This window comes from Ixodes scapularis, unplaced genomic scaffold (genome assembly GCF_016920785.2).
Source record: "Ixodes scapularis isolate PalLabHiFi unplaced genomic scaffold, ASM1692078v2 PGA_scaffold13__105_contigs__length_92229423, whole genome shotgun sequence".
Taxonomy (NCBI): domain Eukaryota; kingdom Metazoa; phylum Arthropoda; class Arachnida; order Ixodida; family Ixodidae; genus Ixodes; species Ixodes scapularis.
Genome location: NW_024609839.1, coordinates 86,814,085 through 86,836,061, shown reverse-complemented (window position 1 = coordinate 86,836,061; position 21,977 = coordinate 86,814,085). Strand labels below are relative to the sequence as shown.

General features: G+C 47.8%; 3 protein-coding genes across 3 annotated transcripts; 1 reads left to right on the top strand and 2 right to left on the bottom strand.

Annotated features, from left to right (window-relative positions):
• Positions 1-4,001: 4,001 nt before the first annotated feature.
• LOC115329501 lies at positions 4,002-5,084 on the bottom strand. The gene has a single exon (XM_029991104.2). It carries the CDS (start codon positions 5,082-5,084, stop codon positions 4,002-4,004), a length of 1,083 nt encoding a protein of 360 aa, XP_029846964.2.
• A 124-nt stretch (positions 5,085-5,208) lies between these two features.
• Positions 5,209-13,019, top strand: LOC120840708. Its single transcript, XM_040211335.1, has 3 exons — positions 5,209-5,245; positions 11,191-12,341; positions 13,011-13,019. The coding sequence occupies exons 1-3, from the start codon at positions 5,209-5,211 to the stop codon at positions 13,017-13,019; spliced, it is 1,197 nt and encodes a 398-aa protein (XP_040067269.1).
• Positions 13,020-14,845: 1,826 nt separating this feature from the next.
• LOC115329506 lies at positions 14,846-16,648 on the bottom strand. The gene is made up of 2 exons (XM_040211336.1): positions 16,553-16,648; positions 14,846-15,847 (listed from the first exon to the last, which is right to left on the bottom strand). The coding sequence occupies exons 1-2, from the start codon at positions 16,646-16,648 to the stop codon at positions 14,846-14,848; spliced, it is 1,098 nt and encodes a 365-aa protein (XP_040067270.1).
• Between the last annotated feature and the right edge of the window lie 5,329 nt (positions 16,649-21,977).

Genomic DNA, 21,977 nt, shown 5'->3' with positions numbered 1-21,977 from the left:
AGCAGTTTATGTTTTGCCATATCGATGGCGGAAATTAAATTGTATCGGCACCGTCACTTTCGCAAGTCAACGGCACGCGAAGAATTTTTCAATGTGAGTTCTTTCTCGATCACTTTCAGTTCGATGGTGACCAAGGACCTGCAGTCAGAACAAAACTCCAACCCACACTAGAGCCACTCGATATGGCAGCGTAGCTGCCAGAGTAGCGCCACGCTTTTCCCTGTGCCGCCTCTCACCGTGATTGGTCAAACGCGGTACCATAGCAACGAGCTGAGCTGGCTCGGTTCCCTGAGCAACCGAGTGACTACTCGTCACGTGGCCTCGCAAGAGCCGTGATGTCACCGGTAAAATGGCAGCGCCCAGAGCTGGTGGATACGAGTTTGTTCGGCGCGCGGTAGTCGTAATGTGCCCCTGCTTGCCGACGATTTCGGACTTCTTCGTGCTCTCTGACGCAGGTATAACGTGAAGATCTAAAAGAAAGTGACTTTATACCTTTTCTGTGCAAAATCGCTCTGGATATTAGCACCTGTGCGACAGCATCAGTCATATCGCCGTAGCGGTGCTCGTATTCCTGGATGTGTTCGAGGATCGATAAGACATTTTACATGCAATTTTCGCATACGCCTAGCCTTGTTTGAACGTTGGAATGTCTGAGAATCAATGCGAATTGTATGCGTCGTATGTTGGACCTCGGGGAAGTTGTTTCAGTCCCAGGTAACCGCGTAATCACAAACTTTTAGCGAGGAAGCTCCTGCGATCTTTACGTTTTGTACTAATCAACGATCTTACAATACAGCTTTTAGGATAACATTTTTGCATTTTCTAGCTCCCTTTGAATGTTGGAATTTCTGAGAATCGAAACGAAAGGTATACGTCGTATGTAGGGCCTAGGGGAAGTTGTTTCAGCCCTGGGTCACCGAATAATCACAGCAACTTTAAGCGAGGAAGCGCCTGCGACCTTTAAGCTTTTGTACTAATCGACGATTTTACAAATTGACAGTTCTGAATACTTTGATAAACGTACTTTCGTTGCAATAGCTTGCATTTGATTGCAGTGTTTTTTTTTTTTTTTTCAAGTGACAAGCTGGCGTTTGCTCAAATGACGTATATGAAATGACCTGCTCTATAAGAATGCATCAACACACACTATTAAATTTATATGCTCAGAGGTGTGTTCGTCTTTGTAATTAACAAGTTACAGACAATTATTTTTTACGAGTGCAACATTTATTTTCTATAACTGGGCCCCTTTTGTATTCATTAATGTATGTGTGCTATGATGCTATCATTATGTGTGTATGGTTCTAAATACCCTCCCTGCAATGCCTACAAAAGCCAAAATGACGCCAGCCGACCCCAGGTCACACATTTGAAACGAAACTGCGTCACTCGGACGTATGCGCTCGTCAACAATCAATTCGTCGATGAATATTTGAATTCGCGTTCGTGGCCAATGAGTGCACATGAGTGCACTTGCGAATGACAAGTTCTATGGTGTGCTTAAAAAGCACGGTGGAAGCTTGGGGTCATCGCACCAGTGCTCTAGCATGTCACGACCGCGTGATTCCACTGTTCTCTTTTGAGTTGAGGATTAAAGCTAAGGAAGAAGTTAAAGAATCATTTCATGGCCCCTTTAACACGGGTATGAGTGCTACACCAGATATAAAATATTGACATTTTGCATGCCGGTAAACTTCCGGGCGACCCCTTGGCCTGTCGGGAAAAGCACCTCATATCCGGCGTCCGGCTCTTTTGATGGCGTTAACAATCCTCTGTAGACCACCGTGCTGTCCTTCTTGGTTTAACCCCGTCGACTGTTCATCGCCCAAAACGAGGTTGGTACCGTCGTTGACGTCGCTCCCCGCCAGTCGGTGACATAATCTCGACTTGAATGAATGATTGGGTCTTGAAGAATTATGGTGCTAAGCATACATTTTCTTACTATGGGGCAGTCGAGCAGCAGTCATGTCCCAAGGCAATTGTCCTGTCGTGGCCGGCGTAATCGGAGTTTGTTCCATAGGAGCGAAGTCTGAAAGTACAAGGACGGTACGTTCGTCCCACGAAGCCGCCGCCATCCCGGCGGCGCAGAAAACCACTATCCTTGTCCGTGCACGCTGCAAATCGTCTCATTTCAGAAGAAACAGGCACCGCTCCTCCAGAGGCCCGTGCCGTACCGCCATAGAAAGCGTCCTTTAGGTCTTTTACCACTTTTCAATTAACGAATGGAGATATCAACTAGATAAAGGTTGCCGCCCGGCGTCGCTAGCAGTACAGTTACCATAGAAACCCCTCAGGCTCAAAATGGAGATCACTATAGGCGCTTCTGATGTCGTAAATCTAGATAATTTTGCGTCGTGTCGCTACTCTGGCAGCTACGCTGCCATATAGAGTGGCTCTAACCCACACCGATGCCTCCAGAGCATTCTATACACCAAAGGGCTTTAAAGCCGATTGTATGCCGTCCACAGATTGACTGAATCTGAGTTATTAGAAATGAACGCTTATGAAGCTCTTGTGTTTCATTCCTACATCGCGTCGTACAAAACTCCCGAATGTACAGGCCTCGCATCATCCGCTTAGGAGCATCTTCAACGTCTTCCTTTATCAGCAAGGAGGTTGCTTATCAGTCACTAGAAGGCCGCCATTGGTATGGCACAGATGCCGTTCCACAGATGATGATAGTGATCAAAGTGGTCAGACTGCATTTTGGAAAAGGTCTATTCATTGTTGTAAAGTTTCCTAATCACTCACACGATAGGAACGGAGATTTATTCTCTCTTCTGTTTCCTATTTTTCTATCTATCGTCGTCGTTTTCCTTGTTGTATTTCTCTTGGAACCGTTAAATTATTACCCTAGAAGGCCAGGTTGTTGCGATCTTAGATTATACTGTGTCCTTCTTTCCAGTATTGACCTTTGTGGGGGCTCGTCAACAGCCGTTTTAGTGGTTTGGTATCTCGGTAAGACAAGAGAAGGTCCTAATGGCAGCTGTAATCTGGCGCTTGTGCAAAGAGTCAATAGAGCGAGCGTTTTCGGTATTTTGATTTGATTTTCGGTCAAACATTTTGCACTATATTACTTACTTGAATGGTTACGCACATATACGTAACAACATTACCATTCACGTGAGCAAGCAGGTAATAAATTATGAACAGAGCGCACGTTTACACTTTAAAGGAGAAGTTATCAAAAGAAATGTCGTAAAGGCAACGTGTTCAAATGTTAACAGAAAGTTTTTAATATCTACAGAGCTCGATTTTATATCACGAAAATACGTAAGGTTAAGTTTTATGGGTAACTAATAAGAAACACACAAATTGAGTAGCGCGGGAAGTTGCTAATTTTTAATTTTATTTCTTGAGAAAAGCAAAATACGATTAAAACTGTGTTAATTATCAGAAAAATGTAATACGTGGTGCGTAAACGTTTGAAAGACTTATAGAGGGCAGATGGAAAGATTGCGTTAGAGATAAGAAAATAAGTTTTGAGCGAACGCGTTTGAGCGAACGCGAACCATTTTGAGCGAACGCGTACAAGACACAGCCAATGACTACAAGCAGACACCGCAGCCGGAAACAACTTCAGTGCTGCACGTGGATGGTGCACTTCTTAGCTGCGATTTGTGAATACAAACACTTTAACACTTTTGGAAGAAAGTCAAATGTTCAAATACATCTTAAAACACAAGATGATACAAAACATTTAGTTGTAATACACCATAAGCACTCGTGCTGCATAAAAGTTGAAAACACTTTAAAGCTTGGGGACACTTCCTAGTTGTGGAAACAAATTCCAACCAATCATTAGACCATATAAACCACCAGACGTCCAAATGTCTTAAAAAACGACAGGCCATCAGGCTGATAGACTAATAAAAGAAAAAAAAAAAGAAATGCTTGATTGTCGTTTTCAACAGGGTTGCTGTGCTTCGACGGTTCCAGCGGTATCCTCGTATACGTATATCAGCCTGCTGATTTGCCAGCCTCTCTGAAATGCATCGAAATCACCAGGCCCGGCGAACGGCGTGCCGAGTCATGCGAGAACGCGGTGGGCGGAAGTGGGCCACCACGTGACTAACTGCAAACGCGAGGAAGCTGAGGCCGATTCCGACCGCCCAAACTACAATGCACGGTCGGAAGTCGCTTAGTCCCAGTGTTTCCTCTTCGGTATTCGAGGGCCGGCCGTACTTTTGTTCACGCCTAACCCTGCTCTTGAACTCTGCAAGTCGCTCCGCTTTTGTAAACAAACCGGCTTCAAAAGTACGGCTCAAGACTTTCTTTATGGACCTGTAGTACGGCGAATTCAATCTTAACCGAGGTCCCCTGATTGCGGGCGACAGGAACGTGTCCGTCTGCACGAAACCGAATCGAAAGAGCTCTTCTTTGATGCTTGCAGCCTCGTCCGAGCTAGGCTTGAAAACGAACCAGGCCTTCTTACCAGCTTTCGCAAGCAGCTTTCCTGACCCGTCCACGCAATCGTAATTTTTTTCGACCGCCTGTTCGTAGTCCGTGTGGGGCCAAGCCCGATGTACGAGTTCTTCCGGGAAGTTCACGAAGCAAACAGCCGGGCCCATGGACTTCGCCATGTCCAAGGACGTGTACTCGGTAAGTTCCCCAACCAGGGGTACGTTACACAACAGGGATGTGATGACTCCTTTGTACCCTGTGGCCAGTACTGTTACCGTCAGATACCATACCCCGAGAAGAAACCTGAGCGAGTGAACATTTTCAGCGCCCGGAGGCACGGGATACGCTTGCTGTACCAGGGACGCCGCAAGAGGTGACGCGACAGCGTGAAAGTCTGGATTGACCCCACTCACTCTGCAGAGGAAGAAACTGATCAGCGAACAAACAATGAAGCAGACTAAGAGAGCCGCCCAGACAAGGATGCTGAAGGGCAAGAAGAATACAGCTTCCTTTGGCAAGGGCTGCAGCGCTCTGACAAACGTTGCGAAACCGTTTCTATCAAAATAAGAAGGCGTCGATACTGTAGGAAAGTAGAGATCAGGCGTAGAAACAAAGGGAGCATAAATTAGCGTTCCTGGGTCAATCAAGTTTTGATTGAAATAATAGAGAAGAGAATCCATACTTTGTATTTTAGTTATTTTTACGGAACAGTTGCCGTGACGCAAACTTTCCGTTAACGTGCGAAACGATGGACTTCGGCAAATCAGCGGCTCCAGGCACGCGATGGTAATTTCACGTCCCAGAATGGGCTCGTCTATGGTCAGTCTACCGGTGAAGTCAGGTAGGTTACCTGACGTGCAGTTTAGGCACCTGACGTTGTATTGTCCCATCAGAAGTATCTGCTGATCGCGCACGCCAATGTGAAAATCCACCCCGCGCCGAAGCTTTTCAAAATCGTCCTTCCCTACAACAGGGGAATACCATTTGTTCATTCTAAATTCACTCAGGTTACTGGTTACTGTGCACACACTTGCCCAATGCGGATAGTTAACAAAATCAACGTACAACGCATTAGTTGTTCTGCAGAATATACGAAGCGCAATATGTAGGTTATCCATGGTGCTGCAGTTAAAATGGCACAGGTCGACAAGCGTGCTGAAGATTGTTTGTGAAGTTGGTAGCACCTTTAGGAGCTGGGTAAGCAGACGGATTTCTTCCACTCCAAATTCAGGTGGGAATATGACATCCAGGTACGCCACGCTGGTCGCATCAAGCAGCAGGTCCCGAAAGCCACGAGAACCCACGATGTCTTTCCAGTACGGACATTCTTCGGGGGCGGAGGTCGGCGCTGTGGCCTGGAGCAGGAGAACCGTGACCAGCGTTGCTAGAGTGGAATGCATAACGCTCTAAGGTTGACTGATGTTCTCGCTCAATAATTTGTTCAGTGGCTGAATAGTCCTCGGTTGACTCAAAAGTCAGTTAGGGTGACTTTTTTGTTGTGAGATGAAACTCGCAGTGATATATGAATCAGGCTCCTGCGAGCAGTATGACGCGTTGCCACAGCACTACCTATGAAGCATTTTGCGTTCTTCGTAATAACCCGAGTTTCCGCAATATCAGACGTGCCGTGCGTCGTTCAACTAACACTTTCCTTCGATTTGAGTCGTGCAAACAGCATTAATGCATTGTCAGAGTTCCTCTAGCAGATTCTCTTGAGGCGGGTATAAAGATTCGAACACCTTCCTGATGACAACTGAACACGACATTTGCAGTGAAGTAAAGTGAGGTGGAGGGGAAAGGGAGTTTTTTTTGCACGACACTCGAAGCGAAACTTGGGCAGACGAATTGCAGTGGAGGTAATATTCCTGTCACACGGCAAAATTGGAGGTCCTTTCCGTCGAATGACATTAGAGAGGTTACGGAAACGAAAGTTAAACCAGTAAATATATTTTTTTAATGAGATGCTTATAGGCTACTTGATATGTACTGGAAGGTTTGCGATTGTTAGAGCTCTGTCGCGAATATATTCACACGTCTCTGGTGGAGACCCGCCACGTGACTGATAATTGCAACTTCGGCAGCAGTGTTGTACGGAGCGAGGTTTCAAAGAACGACGTTCCTTGAACGCGTTTCTTTTAGGAGGATCGGAGGAGCGCCGCCGTTCCGTCTGGCATCGGTGTGACTGCAACGGGTACCCGTTAGTTTTTCGAAAGAAGGGTGTGAGAAACGGCGTTAACTAGTTTCTCTCTTAGTCTGCAATTTTATACGAATTTAGTGGGCATTAATTCACTCATAAAACTTTTTTTCAAATAATACATCAGTGCCTACAGAATGATTGGGTGACAAAAATGGGCGCCAGCTGCTACACAGTCAACTATTACACACCATTAAAGTCGCGGTCACACCGCGAATGCATCGCACAAAAGACGATCTGCAGTCACTGTCTGAAACGTGTTTCTTTCTTGTACGTCGCCTGTCACATATTGATTACACAAGGACTCTCTGCAGACAGCCAGTCCAGTGCCACTTTTAGCCTGGGGTCTTCAACGTGCATCACGCTGTAGTATTACAGGAACGACCGCCCGCCGGTACGATGCTCATCCAGTCGCGCAGGGGTGGCGATTGAGACCCGGACGATTCCTGGGCCGGTTTGTTGACGAGTGAGGCTGTACTTCCCGGCGGCTGAAAATGGCCGCAATAAGGATTTCCTGAAAAGAAAATACCTAAAACCCGTTTTTTCCTTTTTTTTTTTGTGGCGGTTGTTATGTTGAATTTTGATTTTGCTTAATTGGGCCGAAATAGCAAAGCACTTTATTCGCCGCTCGGAAGGCGCTAGAATTCAAGGCGTTCGTGTGCCAGTAGTTCTACTTTTCTCTTGGTTATACTTCTTTATTGTAGTTATGCTTAAACTGCTCACTTTAGTTTTTGGCGATGGAACAATGTTTGTACTTTGCGCTAATACCGCTTAGAACGGATCCCTGATGTTTATGACCTGTCAAACACCCATTCGTTTTTCGCCACACGCAATCGAAGTCGAAGAAAAAATTAAAGACGTTTACAACACCCTGTTACGCCTAATTGGAGCGCAGCTCTTGAGGAGGAGGAGGGAAGGGTACTGAGGGGAGGGTATACCCCTCTTCCTCACCACCTCATCTTCCCTGCTACTCCTCCTCCCCTCTTCCTCCTCCTCCTTCACCTCCCCCTTCAAGCTCCTCCCCTCTTCTCCTCGTGCTTCCTCCTTTCCTCCTTCTCCCCTCCCCCTCTTCCTCCTCTCCCTCCTCCTCCTCCTTCCCGCGCGGTGCATTATGGGACATTTCCCACAATGCGCCGTGCGGTTACGTCGACGCCAACGGCGAAAGCGACAGCGACGCCGCTCAAGCCGGAAACGGGCGCCTAAGAGCTGCGCTCTAAAACGAGTGCCGTTCACCCCCTCAACACGCAGTCAGAACAAGCGGCCACGTGATCTGTAGCCAATGATATGCTGCCAATCTTGATCATAGCCAAGCGACGAAATACTCGCAAAGATAGGGGCTGAATATGCTGGTCGACCGGAACTCTGCCCTGCAAAAATGGCGAAAGCGGGCAGCAAGGCTAGAAGAGCGGGTGTACGCATGCGCAAAAGATTACTGGAGAAAGGTGAATTGAAAAGCTACAGAAAAAGTTTCTTGGAGGCGACAGAAAGTTTGTTTACTTTCTATTGAAAAGTGCACCAATATTCAAAATAAAGTCACATGAACAGCTAGAGAAAGTCAGATGGAGAGCTGTTGACATTTTATATCCTCTGATGACTCTTTTCAACAAGCTTTCAACAGAAAAGCACCACATACTTATCTAAGGGTGAGCCGCCTCGAGCTGGAAGCCCATAATCTAGCCCTCTTCCAACTTCTCCAGACCTCGACGGGAGCAGAGTCACCCACACGCATCAACATCTACACGGATTGCCGAGAAGCACTCAACAGCCTAGGAAAGACACCTCGAACAGGAACGCTCTGTGAAAGGATCAAGATCCTCTGCTCCGAGCTCCTCACCACCAAGGAAATGGAAGTACGAATCTACGGGGTACCGGGGCATGCAGGCGGTCGCGGCAACGAGGCCAAGCACGTGTGTGCGAGCGAGCAAGAAGCCATCCGCTCAGACCCGGACATCCTAGTGCCTTTCGCGCCATCGGACCCCGACCCTGACGAGTAGAAGGCTGCGGCCCGCGAGACGGACCGGCGTCGACGGCTCCAGCACACCCCCTTCAACCCTGCACCCCTGCTCCACGGCTTCCCCTAAACGCTCAGGTCCTCATTCACAAGGCTCGCGCCGGAGAGGCCTATACCAAGGACATACTCGCCAAATGGGGGAACTATACATTCCAAAGAGAGGCCGACTACTCGGCAAAGACCACAGTGACGACGAAGGAGATCAAGCCTCCTCGTCGCTCACACCACCGGTGTTCTGGGGGGCGATGTTGCGCTTTTTGCACTCCCAGGAGGCTAGGGAGAAGGAAGTGACGTCAACAACGCAGCAAATGCAGGTTGGATGTTGACTTTGTTTTCTTCTGTCAACATCCAATCTGCGTTTGCTCTAGTCGTTGACGTCACTTCCTTCTTCCAAGTCTCCTGGGAGTGCAAAAAGCGCAACATAGCACCCCTGGTTCACGTGGAACACAGGCGCCAGGCCGACGATCTGCGACCTACTATGGGAGTGCGTCGGCCTGCAGCAAGTCCCCGCCCAGCATGTCACCGCCGACGTTCAAAGTATGCAAGTGTGGATATTAAGAAGTTTTCGTAGATCGTTTCCGCTGTCCCGCAAAGTTCTCCGCAACCAGCTACGCTAGCCGGAACTCTACAGTCAAAGCCATCGGCGCGCCGGCGCAGTAGCGCCTGCTTCGTTGCGGAGGGCTTAGCGGAGGGGGAAACGCGGTCTACGAAAACTTCCTAATATCCCAGAACCCTGCACGCGCAAAAGACACGTGCACGGTTCTTGCGTTATGGACGTTTGCATGCGCCACCGGCGTCGACCACGCAGTGTAATTTTCTCCTATTCTTTTTTATACTTACTCTAAGTCACCGAGCCACCCTTCAAATAAAGAGATTCAATCATCAATATAAAGGAAAGGTGAAGTGACGTGGGTTCACGTGACGTTAATTTTCCCACTAAATTTAGCGAGGAAACTGGATTCGTGTATAGGAAGAAATGAACGGACGGGCGGACAACATTTTGGGATTGGGGGTAGCATTAAAAAAGCATTTAATGCTATATATTTGCTTCTTAAATAAGAAAAATAAACATTTTATTCTTTGGTATTTTCCATGGTGTTGGACGTTGTGCGTTTCAAAATCGCGGCGTTCTGGAAGAATCCGATTTGTACGGCTTGAAATTTGACACGCCATCCCCTTCTAGCGGCTGTTAATCTTTCATAAATTGTCCACTCCTTCATTTACGAAGATGCAGTGTTGACAGACAAAAAATAAGAGTCGGCCTACGTGACCGTATTCGATCGTTTTTGAGGAGCCGTGTTGTGTGAGACGCCGGTCGTGCTTGGACTGGGCGGAGTTCCGCGTTCCTTCGGTAGCGATCGATCGATAGCAGACGTGATGGAGCATGTAGGACGAATCCCATGAAGGCTGCGTTAGGTCCAGACGTCCAGATAACAATTCGATTGGAAGTGTTCGGTCGCGGGATTCCATTTTTCTGCAGGCCCTAGGCCGGCAGGGCGGAAGAGGAAAATGTAAAGCCCCTTTAAAGGGAAAAGTAGCGACACCCTTTGAAGAATGCCGCCTGCTATCTTGGAGCAATCCAGGCGGCGCTGCGGTCCATGCGCGAGTTCGAAAGTGAAAGACAAAGAAAAAAGATAAAGAGTGTGCGCGTCAGAGGAGGAGGGAGATGATGTCGCCACCTTCCTTATTCAGGTGGCTTCGGGAAGGTTTCGGAGCATAGCGGTGGTTATTCCGTCCGGACCTTCCCTTCCCGAAGCCACAAAAACTCGGCTTCTTGAAGACATTAACGAAGTGTGGCGCACTAGCAACATTCCAGACCAGTGGAAACTCTCCACTGTTATTCCAATTCCTAAAGCGCGAAACACACGTACGACCAAACCGTCCGATCCGACGTGCGGACTGCCGGTATGACCTTGGGGGGCGAGGGGGTTCCGTAGCATCGGAGAGCGTTGAAAACCCTCGCCTCCGACCGTCGTATTGCGCGGTCGGACGTCGGATCGGACGGTTTGGTCGTACGTGTGTTTCGCGCTTAAGCCCGGCAAGAAGCCGACCACCTTAGCCAACTTCCGTCCAATCTCTCTCACCTCCTGCGTCTGCAAGCTGGTGGAGAGAATGCTACTCGGCCGCCTCTCCTGGTATCTGGAGCGGACGAAAGCCTTTCATCCGACGCAGACAGGGTTCAAAACTGGCCTGGGCACGCAGGAAAGCCTTATCCTACTCTCCAAAGATCTTATCCCAAAGCCCATTCCACAGAAATTTAAAATCAGAACAGTCGTCGCGATCGATGTCAAAAAAGCATTCGACAGCGTCCCACACTGGGCAATTGTCCAAGAAGCGCGCGCCCTCGGCATTGAAGGCCGCGCCCTAAATTTAATCAAGTCTTTCCTCGAGACTCGCACCTTCGCGGTCCGGATCGGCAAACACCTGGCAGCGCCAAAACCGAACAAAGTGGGAGTTCCACAAGGGTCAGTTCTGTCCCCACTCCTCTTCAATTTGGCCATGGCGCGTCTCCCCGGTCGACTGCAACAGGTATCCAACCTCCACTTCACCATCTATGCGGACGACGTTTCCCTCTGGACAGTGCGCGGCGACGTTCCGCAACAACAGCGCATCCTTCAACGGGGGATCGACGTCGTGACAAGTCACCTCCAAAGCGTAGGCTTAACCGCCTCGCCGGATAAGACAACCTACGTAGTCATAGCCCCCAGGCGGGAAAGGGACGCGAACATCAGCTCAACTCTTCACTTGACTCTCGCGGGCCAACCGATCAGATCAGCACCTGAGGTACGCATCCTAGGACTACAATTCCACGAGGATGGCACCGCAAAGGCTTGGCTAACAATGGTCACCCAACAGTGCCAGGCAGCACTAAACGTCATTAGAAGGATCAGCGGCACCAGAGGAGGCGCTGACGAGGAAGTTGCCCGCCGCATGGTGAAAACCCTCATCGTCTCCCGCATCTGCTACGGTGCCCCCCACTACCGACTTACCAACACACAATGGAAGAAACTGGAAATCCTTACCAACAACGCAGCTCGAATTGTCACTGGCCTCCCCCGATATACACCGCTAGACAAGCTCAAGGCACACGCGAAGCTCAACATGGCTCGAGAAACCGTAGAGGAGAGAGCACGAGCTCATCTAGAGCGACTCCAACACTCAGCCTCCGGACGACAAATCCTAGAGATGATCGGCTCAGATATCAGAGCCCTTCCCCCTCTCCCGGAGGTTGACCCCCCATGGAGCGACGATGTGTGCCTCGTGGACGATCGACCAGTACCAAGGGGAGCCGGGCCCAGTCGCCCTGGCAAGCAAGCTTGCCAAGTGCGACAGCACTGCAAACTCGTCCAAGAGTGGACGGACACCAATGAGAAGCTCGCAGTATACACTGATGCGGCTTTCGTCTCCTTCCCTAAACCGATTTGCTCCGCTGCGGTTGTGATTCCCCGCCTAGGAATCACCATGGCCGAAACATTGCCCGGCGGCACATCGGTCAAGGGCGGAGAACTTGGAGCTATCCAACTGGCACTGCGCACCGTCATCGAGAAGGAAATCCGACCGACACACCTACAGATTTTCACTGACTCTGCGGCTGCATTAATAGAATGTCGCTCTCGCCACTCCCCGAACAAGCGAGTTAAGGCAATCCGAAAGATGGCCTCCGACCTAATTACAGCCGGTACAACCATCAAAGTGTCCTGGATACCTGCCCACGCAGACATTCAGGGCAACGTACAAGCTCACTGCATGGCCCGCGCGCATCTGGATTCCCCCCGCGAGCCGAGTAGTGTGCCAAGTCACCTACAAGAACACGGGTACTCGCTCCCGCCTGAGCTTGGCGACGATGGCGAAGACCCAGACTACGACCCTGAGAAGGCAAAACAGCTCGTTAAAGAATCCTCAAGACAGACCCTGAGGGCAGCCCTGACCCCCTGCGTAAATCCGCTCCCGAGCGGAATGGGCAGGGGATCAACGGTGCTGCTCCGGAGGATAATCACAAACACCACATGCACACCGGCACGCAGGACGCATTGGACCAAGCCACCTACATCACCCCATTGCAGCTTCTGTCAAGACCCCAGCCTTCTTGCCGACCAAAGCCACTTACTCTGGGACTGTCCGGAGCTGGAAGAGATTCGCCGAAAACACATACCACCAGACGTAGCCAGCATGGAGGAATGGGTCCATCCTCAGGGCCCTCCCGACAAACGTCGGGCAGTTATGACCACGCTCGTGGATTTCATCCACGATGCGGGGCTCACCGCCTATCTATAACCCCCCTCAACCCCTCAACCCCTTCCCTTGGCCATAGATCCAGGCTTGTAAGCCACCGATCTCAGCCCCATTCTCCCTCCCCCAAAGTCCAATAAACGCTTTCTGAACTGAACTGAACTTATTCAGGTGCCTTAGGAAAAAGGCGTTTCTGCCTCACAAGTCCTCTCCGCCCAGTCACGATAAGTGCCTAAAAACAAACAACGCGGCTGTCGATTCGCTCCCTCCCTCACACTCGTTATCACATCCGCGTGACCTTGTTGGTGAGGCCTATAGACATTTGCAGACGTAACACCTCACTGGTGCTACACGTGTGCAAGCGTGTGCAGCTTGCGCGTCAACGTATATCATTGGCAAACTTGTAAATGCTCGTACTTGACAGTACGAGCAGAGGCATGGCGGTGCACGCCATTCAGTACGAATATACAGTTTTTTTAAAGCTTTACAGATTTGTTTAAAAAAAAGCAACAGCTGTGCATGGGCACCGCCATAACCGACGTTCAGTTTACGTTTCTTCTTATCCCGTTTTCTTCAATTCATTGTTGTAAAGTTTCTTAATCACTCACACAATAGGAATGGAGATTTATTCCCTCTTCTGTTTCCTATTTTTCTTTCTATCTTCGTCGTCTTTCTTGTTGTATTTCTCTTGGAACCGTACAATTATTACCCTAGAAGGCCAGGTTATTGCCATCTTATACCCGTGCCACACGGGCAACTCGAATGCCATTTACAACGAATGACATTCGTGTGATTGGCGAATCAGCTCGCGATCTGTCGTGCGTGGAACGCGCCACGCCCTGAGCGTCGCGCGCTGATTGGCCGATCGTTCAAATGTCATTCGTCGTAAATGGCATTCAAGTTGCCCGTGTGGCACGGGTATTAGATTCTACTGTGTCCTTCTTTCCAGCATTGACCTTGGGGGGGGGGGGGGGGGGGGGGGGGGCTTGTCGAGACCCGTTTTAGTGGTTTCGTATCTCGGTAAGACAAGAGAAGGTCAGTAATGCTGTAATTTGGCGCTTGTGTAAAGTGTCAATGGAGCGAGCGTTTTCGATATTTTGATTTGATTTTCGGTCAAACATTTTGCATTATATTACTTACTCGAATGGTAACACAGATATGCGTAATAACTTTACCATTCACGTGAGCAAGCAGGTATTAAATTATGAACAGAGCGTATGTTTACACTTTAAAAGAGAAGTTATAGAAATAATTTTAATATCTACACAGCTCGATTTTATATCACTACAATACATAAGTTTAAGCGTTGTGGATAACTAGTAAGAAACACACAAATTGAGTAACGCGGGAAGTTGCTAATCTTTAATTTTATTTCTTGAGAAAAGCAAAATATGATTAAAACTGTGTTAATTATTAGAAAAATGTAATATGTGGTGCGTAAACGTTTGAAAGACTTATAGGGGACAGAAGGAAAGATTACGTTAGAAATAAAAAAATAAGTTGCCGGCCGAAAGGAGTGAACCATTTTGAGCTATCGCGTACAAGAAACAACCAATGACTACGAGTAGACACCGCAGCCGGAAACAACTTTAGTGCTGCATGTGGGTGGTGCACTTCTTAGTCGCGATTTGTGAATACAAACACTTTAACACTTCTGGAAGAAAGACAAATGCTCAAACACAGCTTAAAACACAAGATGATACAAAACATTGTGTTGTAATACAGCATAAGCACTCGGGTTGCATAAAAGTTGAAAACACTTTAAAGCTTGGAGACACTTCCTAGTTGTGGACACAAATTCCAACCAATTATTAGACCATATAAACCACCAGACGTCCAAACGTCCTAAAAAACGACAGGCCATCAGGCTGATAGACTAATAAAAGAAAAAAAAAGAAATGCTTGATTGTCGTTTTCAACAGGGTTGCTGTGCTTCGACGGTTCCGGCGGTATCCTCGTACGAAGTCAGCCTGGTGACTTGCCAGCCTCTCTGAAATGCATCGAAATCACCAGGCCCGGCGAACAGCGTGCCGAGTCATGCGAGAACGCGGTGGGCGGAAGTGGGCCACCACGTGACTAACTGCAAACGCGAGGAAGCTGAGGCCGATTCCGACCGCCCAAATTACAATGCACGGTCGGAAGTCGCTTAGTCCCAGTGTTTCCTCTTCGGTATTCGAGGGCCGGCCGTACTTTTGTTCACGCCTAACCCTACTCTGGAACTCTGCAAGTCGCTCCGCTTCTGCAAACAAACCGGCTTCAAAAGTACGGCTCAAGACTTTTTTTATGGACCTGTAGTACGGCGAATTCGATCTTAACCGAGGTCCCGTGATTACGGGCGACAGGAACGTGTCCGTCTGCACGAAGCCGAATCGAAAGAGCTCTTCTTTGATGCTAGCAGCCTCGTCCGAGCTAGGCTTGAAAACGAACCAGGCCTTCTTACCAGCTTTCGCAAGCAGCTTTCCTGACCCGTCCACGCAATCGTAATTTTTTTCGACCGTCTGTTCGTAGTCCGTGTGGGGCCAAGCCCGATGTACGAGTTCTTCCGGGAAGTTCACGAAGCAAAAAGCCGGGCCCATGGACTTCGCCATGTCCAAGGACGTGTACTCGGTAAGTTCCCCAACCAGGGGTACGTTACACAACAGGGATGTGATGACTCCTTTGTACCCTGTGGCCAGTACTGTTACCGTCAGATACCATACCCCGAGAAGAAACCTGAGCGAGTGAACATTTTCAGCGCCCGGAGGCACGGGATACGCTTGCTGTACCAGGGACGCCGCAAGAGGTGACGCGACAGCGTGAAAGTCTGGATTGACCCCACTCACTCTGTAGAGGAAGAAACTGATCAGCGAACAAACAATGAAGCAGACTAAGAGAGCCGCCCAGACAAGGATGCTGAAGGGCAAGAAGAATACAGCTTCCTTTGGCAAGGGCTCCAGCGCTCTGACAAACGTTGCGAAACCGTTTCTATCAAAATAAGAAGGCGTCGATACTGTTGGAAAGTAGAGATCCTGCGTAGAAACAAAGGGAGCATAAATTAGCGTTCCTGGGTCAATCCCGTTTTGATTCAAATAATAGAGAAGAGAATCCATACTTTGTATTTTAATTATTTTTACGGAACAGTTGTCGTGACGCAAACTTTCCGTTAACGTGCGAAACGATGGACTTCGGCAAATCAGCGGCTCCAGGCACGCGATAGTAATTTCACGTCCCAGAATAGGCTCGTCTGTGGTCAGTCTACCGGGGAAGTCGGGTAGGTTACCTGACGTGCAGTTTAGGCACCTGACGTTGTATTGTCCCATCAGAAGTACCTGCTGATCGCGCACGCCAATGTGAAAATCCACCCCGCGCCGAAGCTTTTCAAAATCGTCCTTCCCTGCAACAGGGGAATACCATTTGTTCATTCTAAATTCACTCAGGTTACTGGTTACTGTGCACAGATTTGCCCAATGCGGAAAGGTAAGAAAATCAACGTACAACGCATTAGTTGTTCTGCAGAATATACGAAGCGCAATATGTAGGTTATCCATGGTGCTGCAGTTAAAATGGCACAGGTCGATAAGCGTGCTGAAGATTGTTTGTGAAGTTGGTAGCACCTTTAGGAGCTGGGTAAGCAGACGGATTTCTTCCACTCCAAATTCTGGCGGGAATATGACGTCCAGGTACGCGACGCTGGTCGCATCAAGCAGCAGGTCCCGAAAGCCACGAGAACCCACGATGTCTTTCCAGTACGGACATTCTTCGGGGGCGGAGATCGGCGCTGTGGCCTGGAGCAGGAGAACCGTGACCAGCGTTGCTAGAGTGGAATGCATAACGCTCTAAGGTTGACTGACGTTCACGCTCAATAATTTGTTCAGTGGCTGGATAGTCCGCGGTTGACTCAAAAGCCGGTTAGCGTGACTCTTTTGTTGTGAGATGAAACTCGCAGTGATATATGAATCAGGCTCCTGCGAGCAGTATGACGCGTTGCCACAGCACTACCTGTGAAGCATTTTGCTGTTCTTCGTAATAACGTGAGTTTCCGCAATATCAGACTTGCCGGGCGTCGTTCAACTAACACTTTCATTCGATTTGAGTCGTGCAAACACCATTAATGCATTGTCAGAGTTCCTTTAGCAGGTTCTCTTGAGGCGGGTATAAAGATTCGAACACCTTCCTGATGACAACTGAACACGACATTTGCATTGAAGTAAAGTGAGGTGGAGGGGAAAGGGAGTTTTGCACGACACTCGAAGCGAAACTTGGGCAGACGAATTGCAGTGGAGGTAATATTCCTGTCACACGGCAAAATTGGAGGTCCTTTCCACCGAATGACATTAGAGAGGTTACGGAAACGAAAGTTAAACCAGTAAATATAATTTTTTAATGAAATGCTCATAGGCTACTTGATATGTACTGGAAGGTTTGCGATTGTTAGAGCTCTGTCGCGAATATATTCACACGTCTCTGGTGGAGACCCGCCACGTAACTGATAATTGCAACTTCGGCAGTAGTGTTGTACGGAGCGAGGTTTCAAAGAACGACGTTCCTTGGAGGCGTTTCTTTTAGGAGGAACGGAGGAGCGACGCCGTTCCGTCTGGCATCGGTGTAACTGTAACGGGTACCCGTTAGTTTTTCGAAAGAAGGGTGTGAGAAACGGCGTTAACTAGTTTCTCTCGTAGTCTGCAATTTTATACGAATTTAGTGGGCATTTGGGCTTTATTAGTATCGACTATTTTAACATCCGACTTCGAGGGATGGGGAAGTGTTTGTGAGATAGTCGAAAACAAAGAAACGGAAGAAATGGGACCCTGGTAACTCTACATGTATAATTCGATGTCGATATCTTTTTGCTCGCTTTACTTTATCTGCGGATCATCCCGCTCGATACATCATTAAAAATACGCAAATATAACGTTAAAGTATAATGACGCGTTCCAATCTTGGAACTGTAGCGGCGACGATCGTTGCTTCCAAATCTTATAACGGCAACTTGTTTCGAGATTGAGCAGGGTTTCGTTCCCGTTCCGGAGGAATGTGTTCTACGTTGTTCGCCGGCGCCCTGGAACGTGTGCCGCCGACACGACTGGGGGGGAATCCGGTTGCACATGGCAGACTAAACGTACGAGAAGAAGGAGCTCCGCCGAAGAAGAAAGCACATTGTACACGACGAGCAGGGGAAAAGCAACGCCTACGACACGAGACGACTTGGGGGGACTCGGAACAGCAGTCGGAAAGGATGAAAGTAATGTCTGCGCACCTATATCCTAAACCGGCCACGCATTAATTGACTCATCAAACTTTTTTTTTTAACAATGCATCAGTGCCTACAGAATAGTTGGGTGACAAAAAAGTGGTGCTTGCTGCTACACAGTCAACTATTACAAAAGACGGTACGCAGACACTGTCTGAAAGGTGTTCCTTTCTTGTACGTCTCCTGTCCCCATATTGGTCATACAACAACTGTCTGCACACATGTTGTGGACGAGAAATACCGCCAGTCCAGTGCCAGTGCCAGCCTAGGGTCTTCAACGTGCATCAAGCAGTAGTAATACAGGAACGACCGCCCGCCGGCACGTTGGTTAGGTAAAATTAGTTTTCAATGTCTTCAAGCACTGACGTTGCATGTGATAGCGGTACGAAGATGTACGGCATCACCAGTGGCGTATCAACTTGTTTTTGAGTGGGGGGGCAAACCAACCCCCCCCCCCCCCCCCCCCTCTCCGGGTCGTATATTTTTACTTGTGATGGGCCGAACTTTTGCCGAATCTTGGGATTCGCTTTTGCCGAACTTTTCTAAAGATACAGAAGATAAAGATAAAGAACAGATACACTGTTCATCATCGTCATCATCATTTATTTTTTTAAGGGCCCGTGGAGCATTATACAAGGGGGTGGTGATAGAACAAAAACAAATAGAACAGTAATCACAATTATAACACTGTAAGCTAGCTAGGTAGGTTAGATAAAGAGAGGGTAATGGCTTCAACAAATTTAGTAGTATCACTAATAGAAACGATGTTATGAGGTAGTGAATTCCAATCCTCGACGGCCAATGGTTATGTGGAACTCTGGTGAGAAACAGTTGATGATTGAATAGGACGGAATTTACAGGTTATTAGACTCGAACAAATACGATGGGGAGGGGATAACAGTGATTCTTTGAGATAGATATTGTGATAAGAATTTCGATGGAGGAGAGAAAGGCGTGATACTCGGCAGCGAAGGGGAAGTGAATGAAGCTTAGCGGGTTGACGTAGTCCTGATGTGCTGGTATATGGTGAGTAGTTCTTATAAATGAAATGAAAGGCTCTGTTTTGGACGGATTCTAGGTTATTTGCAAGGTAGGACTGCCATGGGGACCTTATAGATGAGGCGTATTCTAGCTTCGATCTTATAAGAATAGTATACGCTAGTTGTTTTACGAAGGGTGTGGCAAGTTTGAGGTTACGGCGCAAATATCCGAGAGAACGGTTAGTATCAGAAATAACAGAAGTTATGTGAGTAGTCCATGATAGGTCAGAGGTGAGATGAACACCCAGGTACTTATATGATGAACATGCTATTACTTGATCGTTAGTGAGGTAATTCAAAAATAGTGTGGCACGCGAACTGCGGGAAAATGACAGGGATTTACATTTATTCAAGTTTAACGTCATCTGCCATTTTTCACACCAATGGATTACAGATTCAAGGTCTTCCTGGATAGCATGATGATCACGGTATAAAAGAATGGGTCGTTAAATGACACAATCGTCGACGAACAGGCGCACAGAAGAACTTATATTAAGGTGGAGATCATTACTATAGCTTCGAAACAGAAGGGGGCCAAGTACGGTTTCCTGAGGGACACGTGACGTTACGGTAGAGTGGGGAGATTTTACGTTGTTAACGGAGGAATATTGCTTCTGGCTAATTAGAAATTGAGAAATCCACTTAACAACAGAGGGATGAATATTAATATCGTTAAGCTTTGTTAAAAAAACGTTGGTGTGGTACTTTGCCGAATGCTTTGGAGAAGCCAGTGAAAATGGCGTCGGTCTGAATATTCGAATCAAAGCTTGAGTAAATATCAGTAAGGAAGGCGGTTAGCTGGGTTTCGCAAGAGTAAGATTTACGAAATCCGTGCTGATGTTCAAAAAGAAGGTTGTGAGAGTCAAGAAAGTTTATTATATTTGAGTAAAGTATATGCTCCATAAGCTTAAGTGGAACCCTGGTGAGAGAGATGGGACGGTAATTACTTATTACTTGGCGATCACCAGTTTTGTGAACAGGTATTACGTTAGCTATTTTCCAGACTTAACGTTAATATTTAGTTTTTTCTCACGGAGAAAGGCTTATGTTTTTTCTTCTTAACTTAAATACAACATGTAGTGCCTATTGACACACTTATTACTATTTGAGGTGATATACTGCAAGATAATTGTATCGGTGTCGCTTTTGTGTGTTTACATGCAATTTTAGTGTCTGCTTCCAGAAAGTGGCGTGACAACGAGAATGGGTAGTAGCCGGCGCAGTCACGAATCACGGTACCAGAGTTTTGATTTTGAGACTTCATCAGCGCCCGCCCGCAAGTGTGTTTACATTGTTAAAATAAAGGCAATCCCTGCGTTCTTAATTTCTCTGCGAGTCGCCATTTCGTGCGCGAAAACGAATGCGACGGTTGCTGAGCCTTCACCAAAAGAGATAACGATATTGTAAATATGCATGTTTTTCGATTTGAGTCACTTGACGTCAGCTTTGCATGAAAGTGTGCGTTCCATATTCGCAACGTGCCGTTTTTAACCTTTCAAATTCCGGTTTCTGGTGTTAGGACACACACGGACGTTTAGGAACATGGGGGGAGAGTTAGGAATGTCGGATGTGCAACGTCGAGGGCATAATAGATAGTTCTGCGTCTAGTTCTATGCAGATACATGAAAATCGCGAAATAACGCAAACTATAAAGCAATATTATTCTGTTTTGGCGCAAACTACTTGTGAGCCGAAACTAGCTTCGTTATAATAATAATAATAATAATAATAATAATAATAATAATAATAATTTTATTGCATCTCTTTTGCATGATCAATACATGTATGCGGGCTAGGCAATCAATAGATGTATGCATGTATTATATTAATAATAATAATAATAATTTCCTTTGCACAAACTGGAAGGGGCCCATGTTGTGTTGTGCGGCCCGGGCTAGGTAGATAGGTAAAAACATTTACGCAAAGCGCCTGCCAGCCCGCCAGCATATGTGAAAAAACAAAACCGGTGTATAAATGTACAGGATATAGACTCTACAGAAAGTGCGTAAAAAGGAAAGAGAAGAAGGGGGAAACATGTATCACATGACCAGGATGCCACCTGCATCCCATATATTCTGGAAAGCTCTCGTGACTCTGCCCCGTTTGACGGCAGTGGGCTGCGCATGCAGTGAGCGTAGTTGTGAGTTGTCAGTCAATGTTTCAACTACCTCGTTCCATTAATGGAAACGTCAAATAGAAATCACGTTATCCAGAATGCACCGCATCATCTGTCACTTGCGCAGTGGACTGCGTAAATTACTGGTTGATCTTCTGTTCTTGAGGCAAAAAATATTGAAGAGAACCACACTTGCGAAAGCTCACAAACGCACAGTTACCGTGTCGCCTACTCCACACCTCGCCGTAACCGCTGGTTGTACTAAACTGTACGATGGTAACCGCGCGACTGCGCAGCGTCCATTTGCGATCCATGGCCCCGTCGCGTTCGTGTGCGCGCGCAAACATTTGCCGAATTTTTGCCAAATTTTCGCCGAACTTTCCTTCTAAATTTCGGGATGTGCGGAACTTTGCCAAATCTGAAGTTCGGCAGATTCGGTCCATCACTAACTTATACGGCACAGGGTATAAGTCCCCTAGCAACGACGCTCACGCTGGATTAGCTGCTCGGCAACGCGCGGGAACTTAAATTTCGAATTCGGACAGCGCGGGTATATAACCCGCCCCCCCCCCCCCCCCTCTCCCCGCCTTTATTCACGCCGCTTCGCGGTGACAGTGTGCGGCTGCCAATTACAAAACTATTAACCCACTTAGTCCCCCCCCTCCCCCCCCCCCCTTGTCCTACCCACGTACACGCCGCTTTGCAGCCGGCAACCCAAGCCCCGCTCTCCCCCATGCACATCCATAAATAGA

Excerpts from the sequence above, each read along its gene's own strand:
- LOC115329506 (XM_040211336.1), bottom strand. The coding sequence starts at position 16,648 with ATGCATTCCACTCTAGCAACGCTGGTCACGGTTCTCCTGCTCCAGGCC. Across the intron at positions 15,848-16,552 it reads GTCCGTACTGGAAAGACATC|GATCTCTACTTTCCAACAGT; the intron begins GTGGGTTCTCGT and ends GTTTCTACGCAG.
- LOC115329501 (XM_029991104.2), bottom strand. The coding sequence starts at position 5,084 with ATGGATTCTCTTCTCTATTATTTCAATCAAAACTTGATTGACCCAGGA.
- LOC120840708 (XM_040211335.1), top strand. The coding sequence starts at position 5,209 with ATGGGCTCGTCTATGGTCAGTCTACCGGTGAAGTCAG. Across the intron at positions 5,246-11,190 it reads CAGTCTACCGGTGAAGTCAG|TGCGCGGCGACGTTCCGCAA; the intron begins GTAGGTTACCTG and ends CCCTCTGGACAG.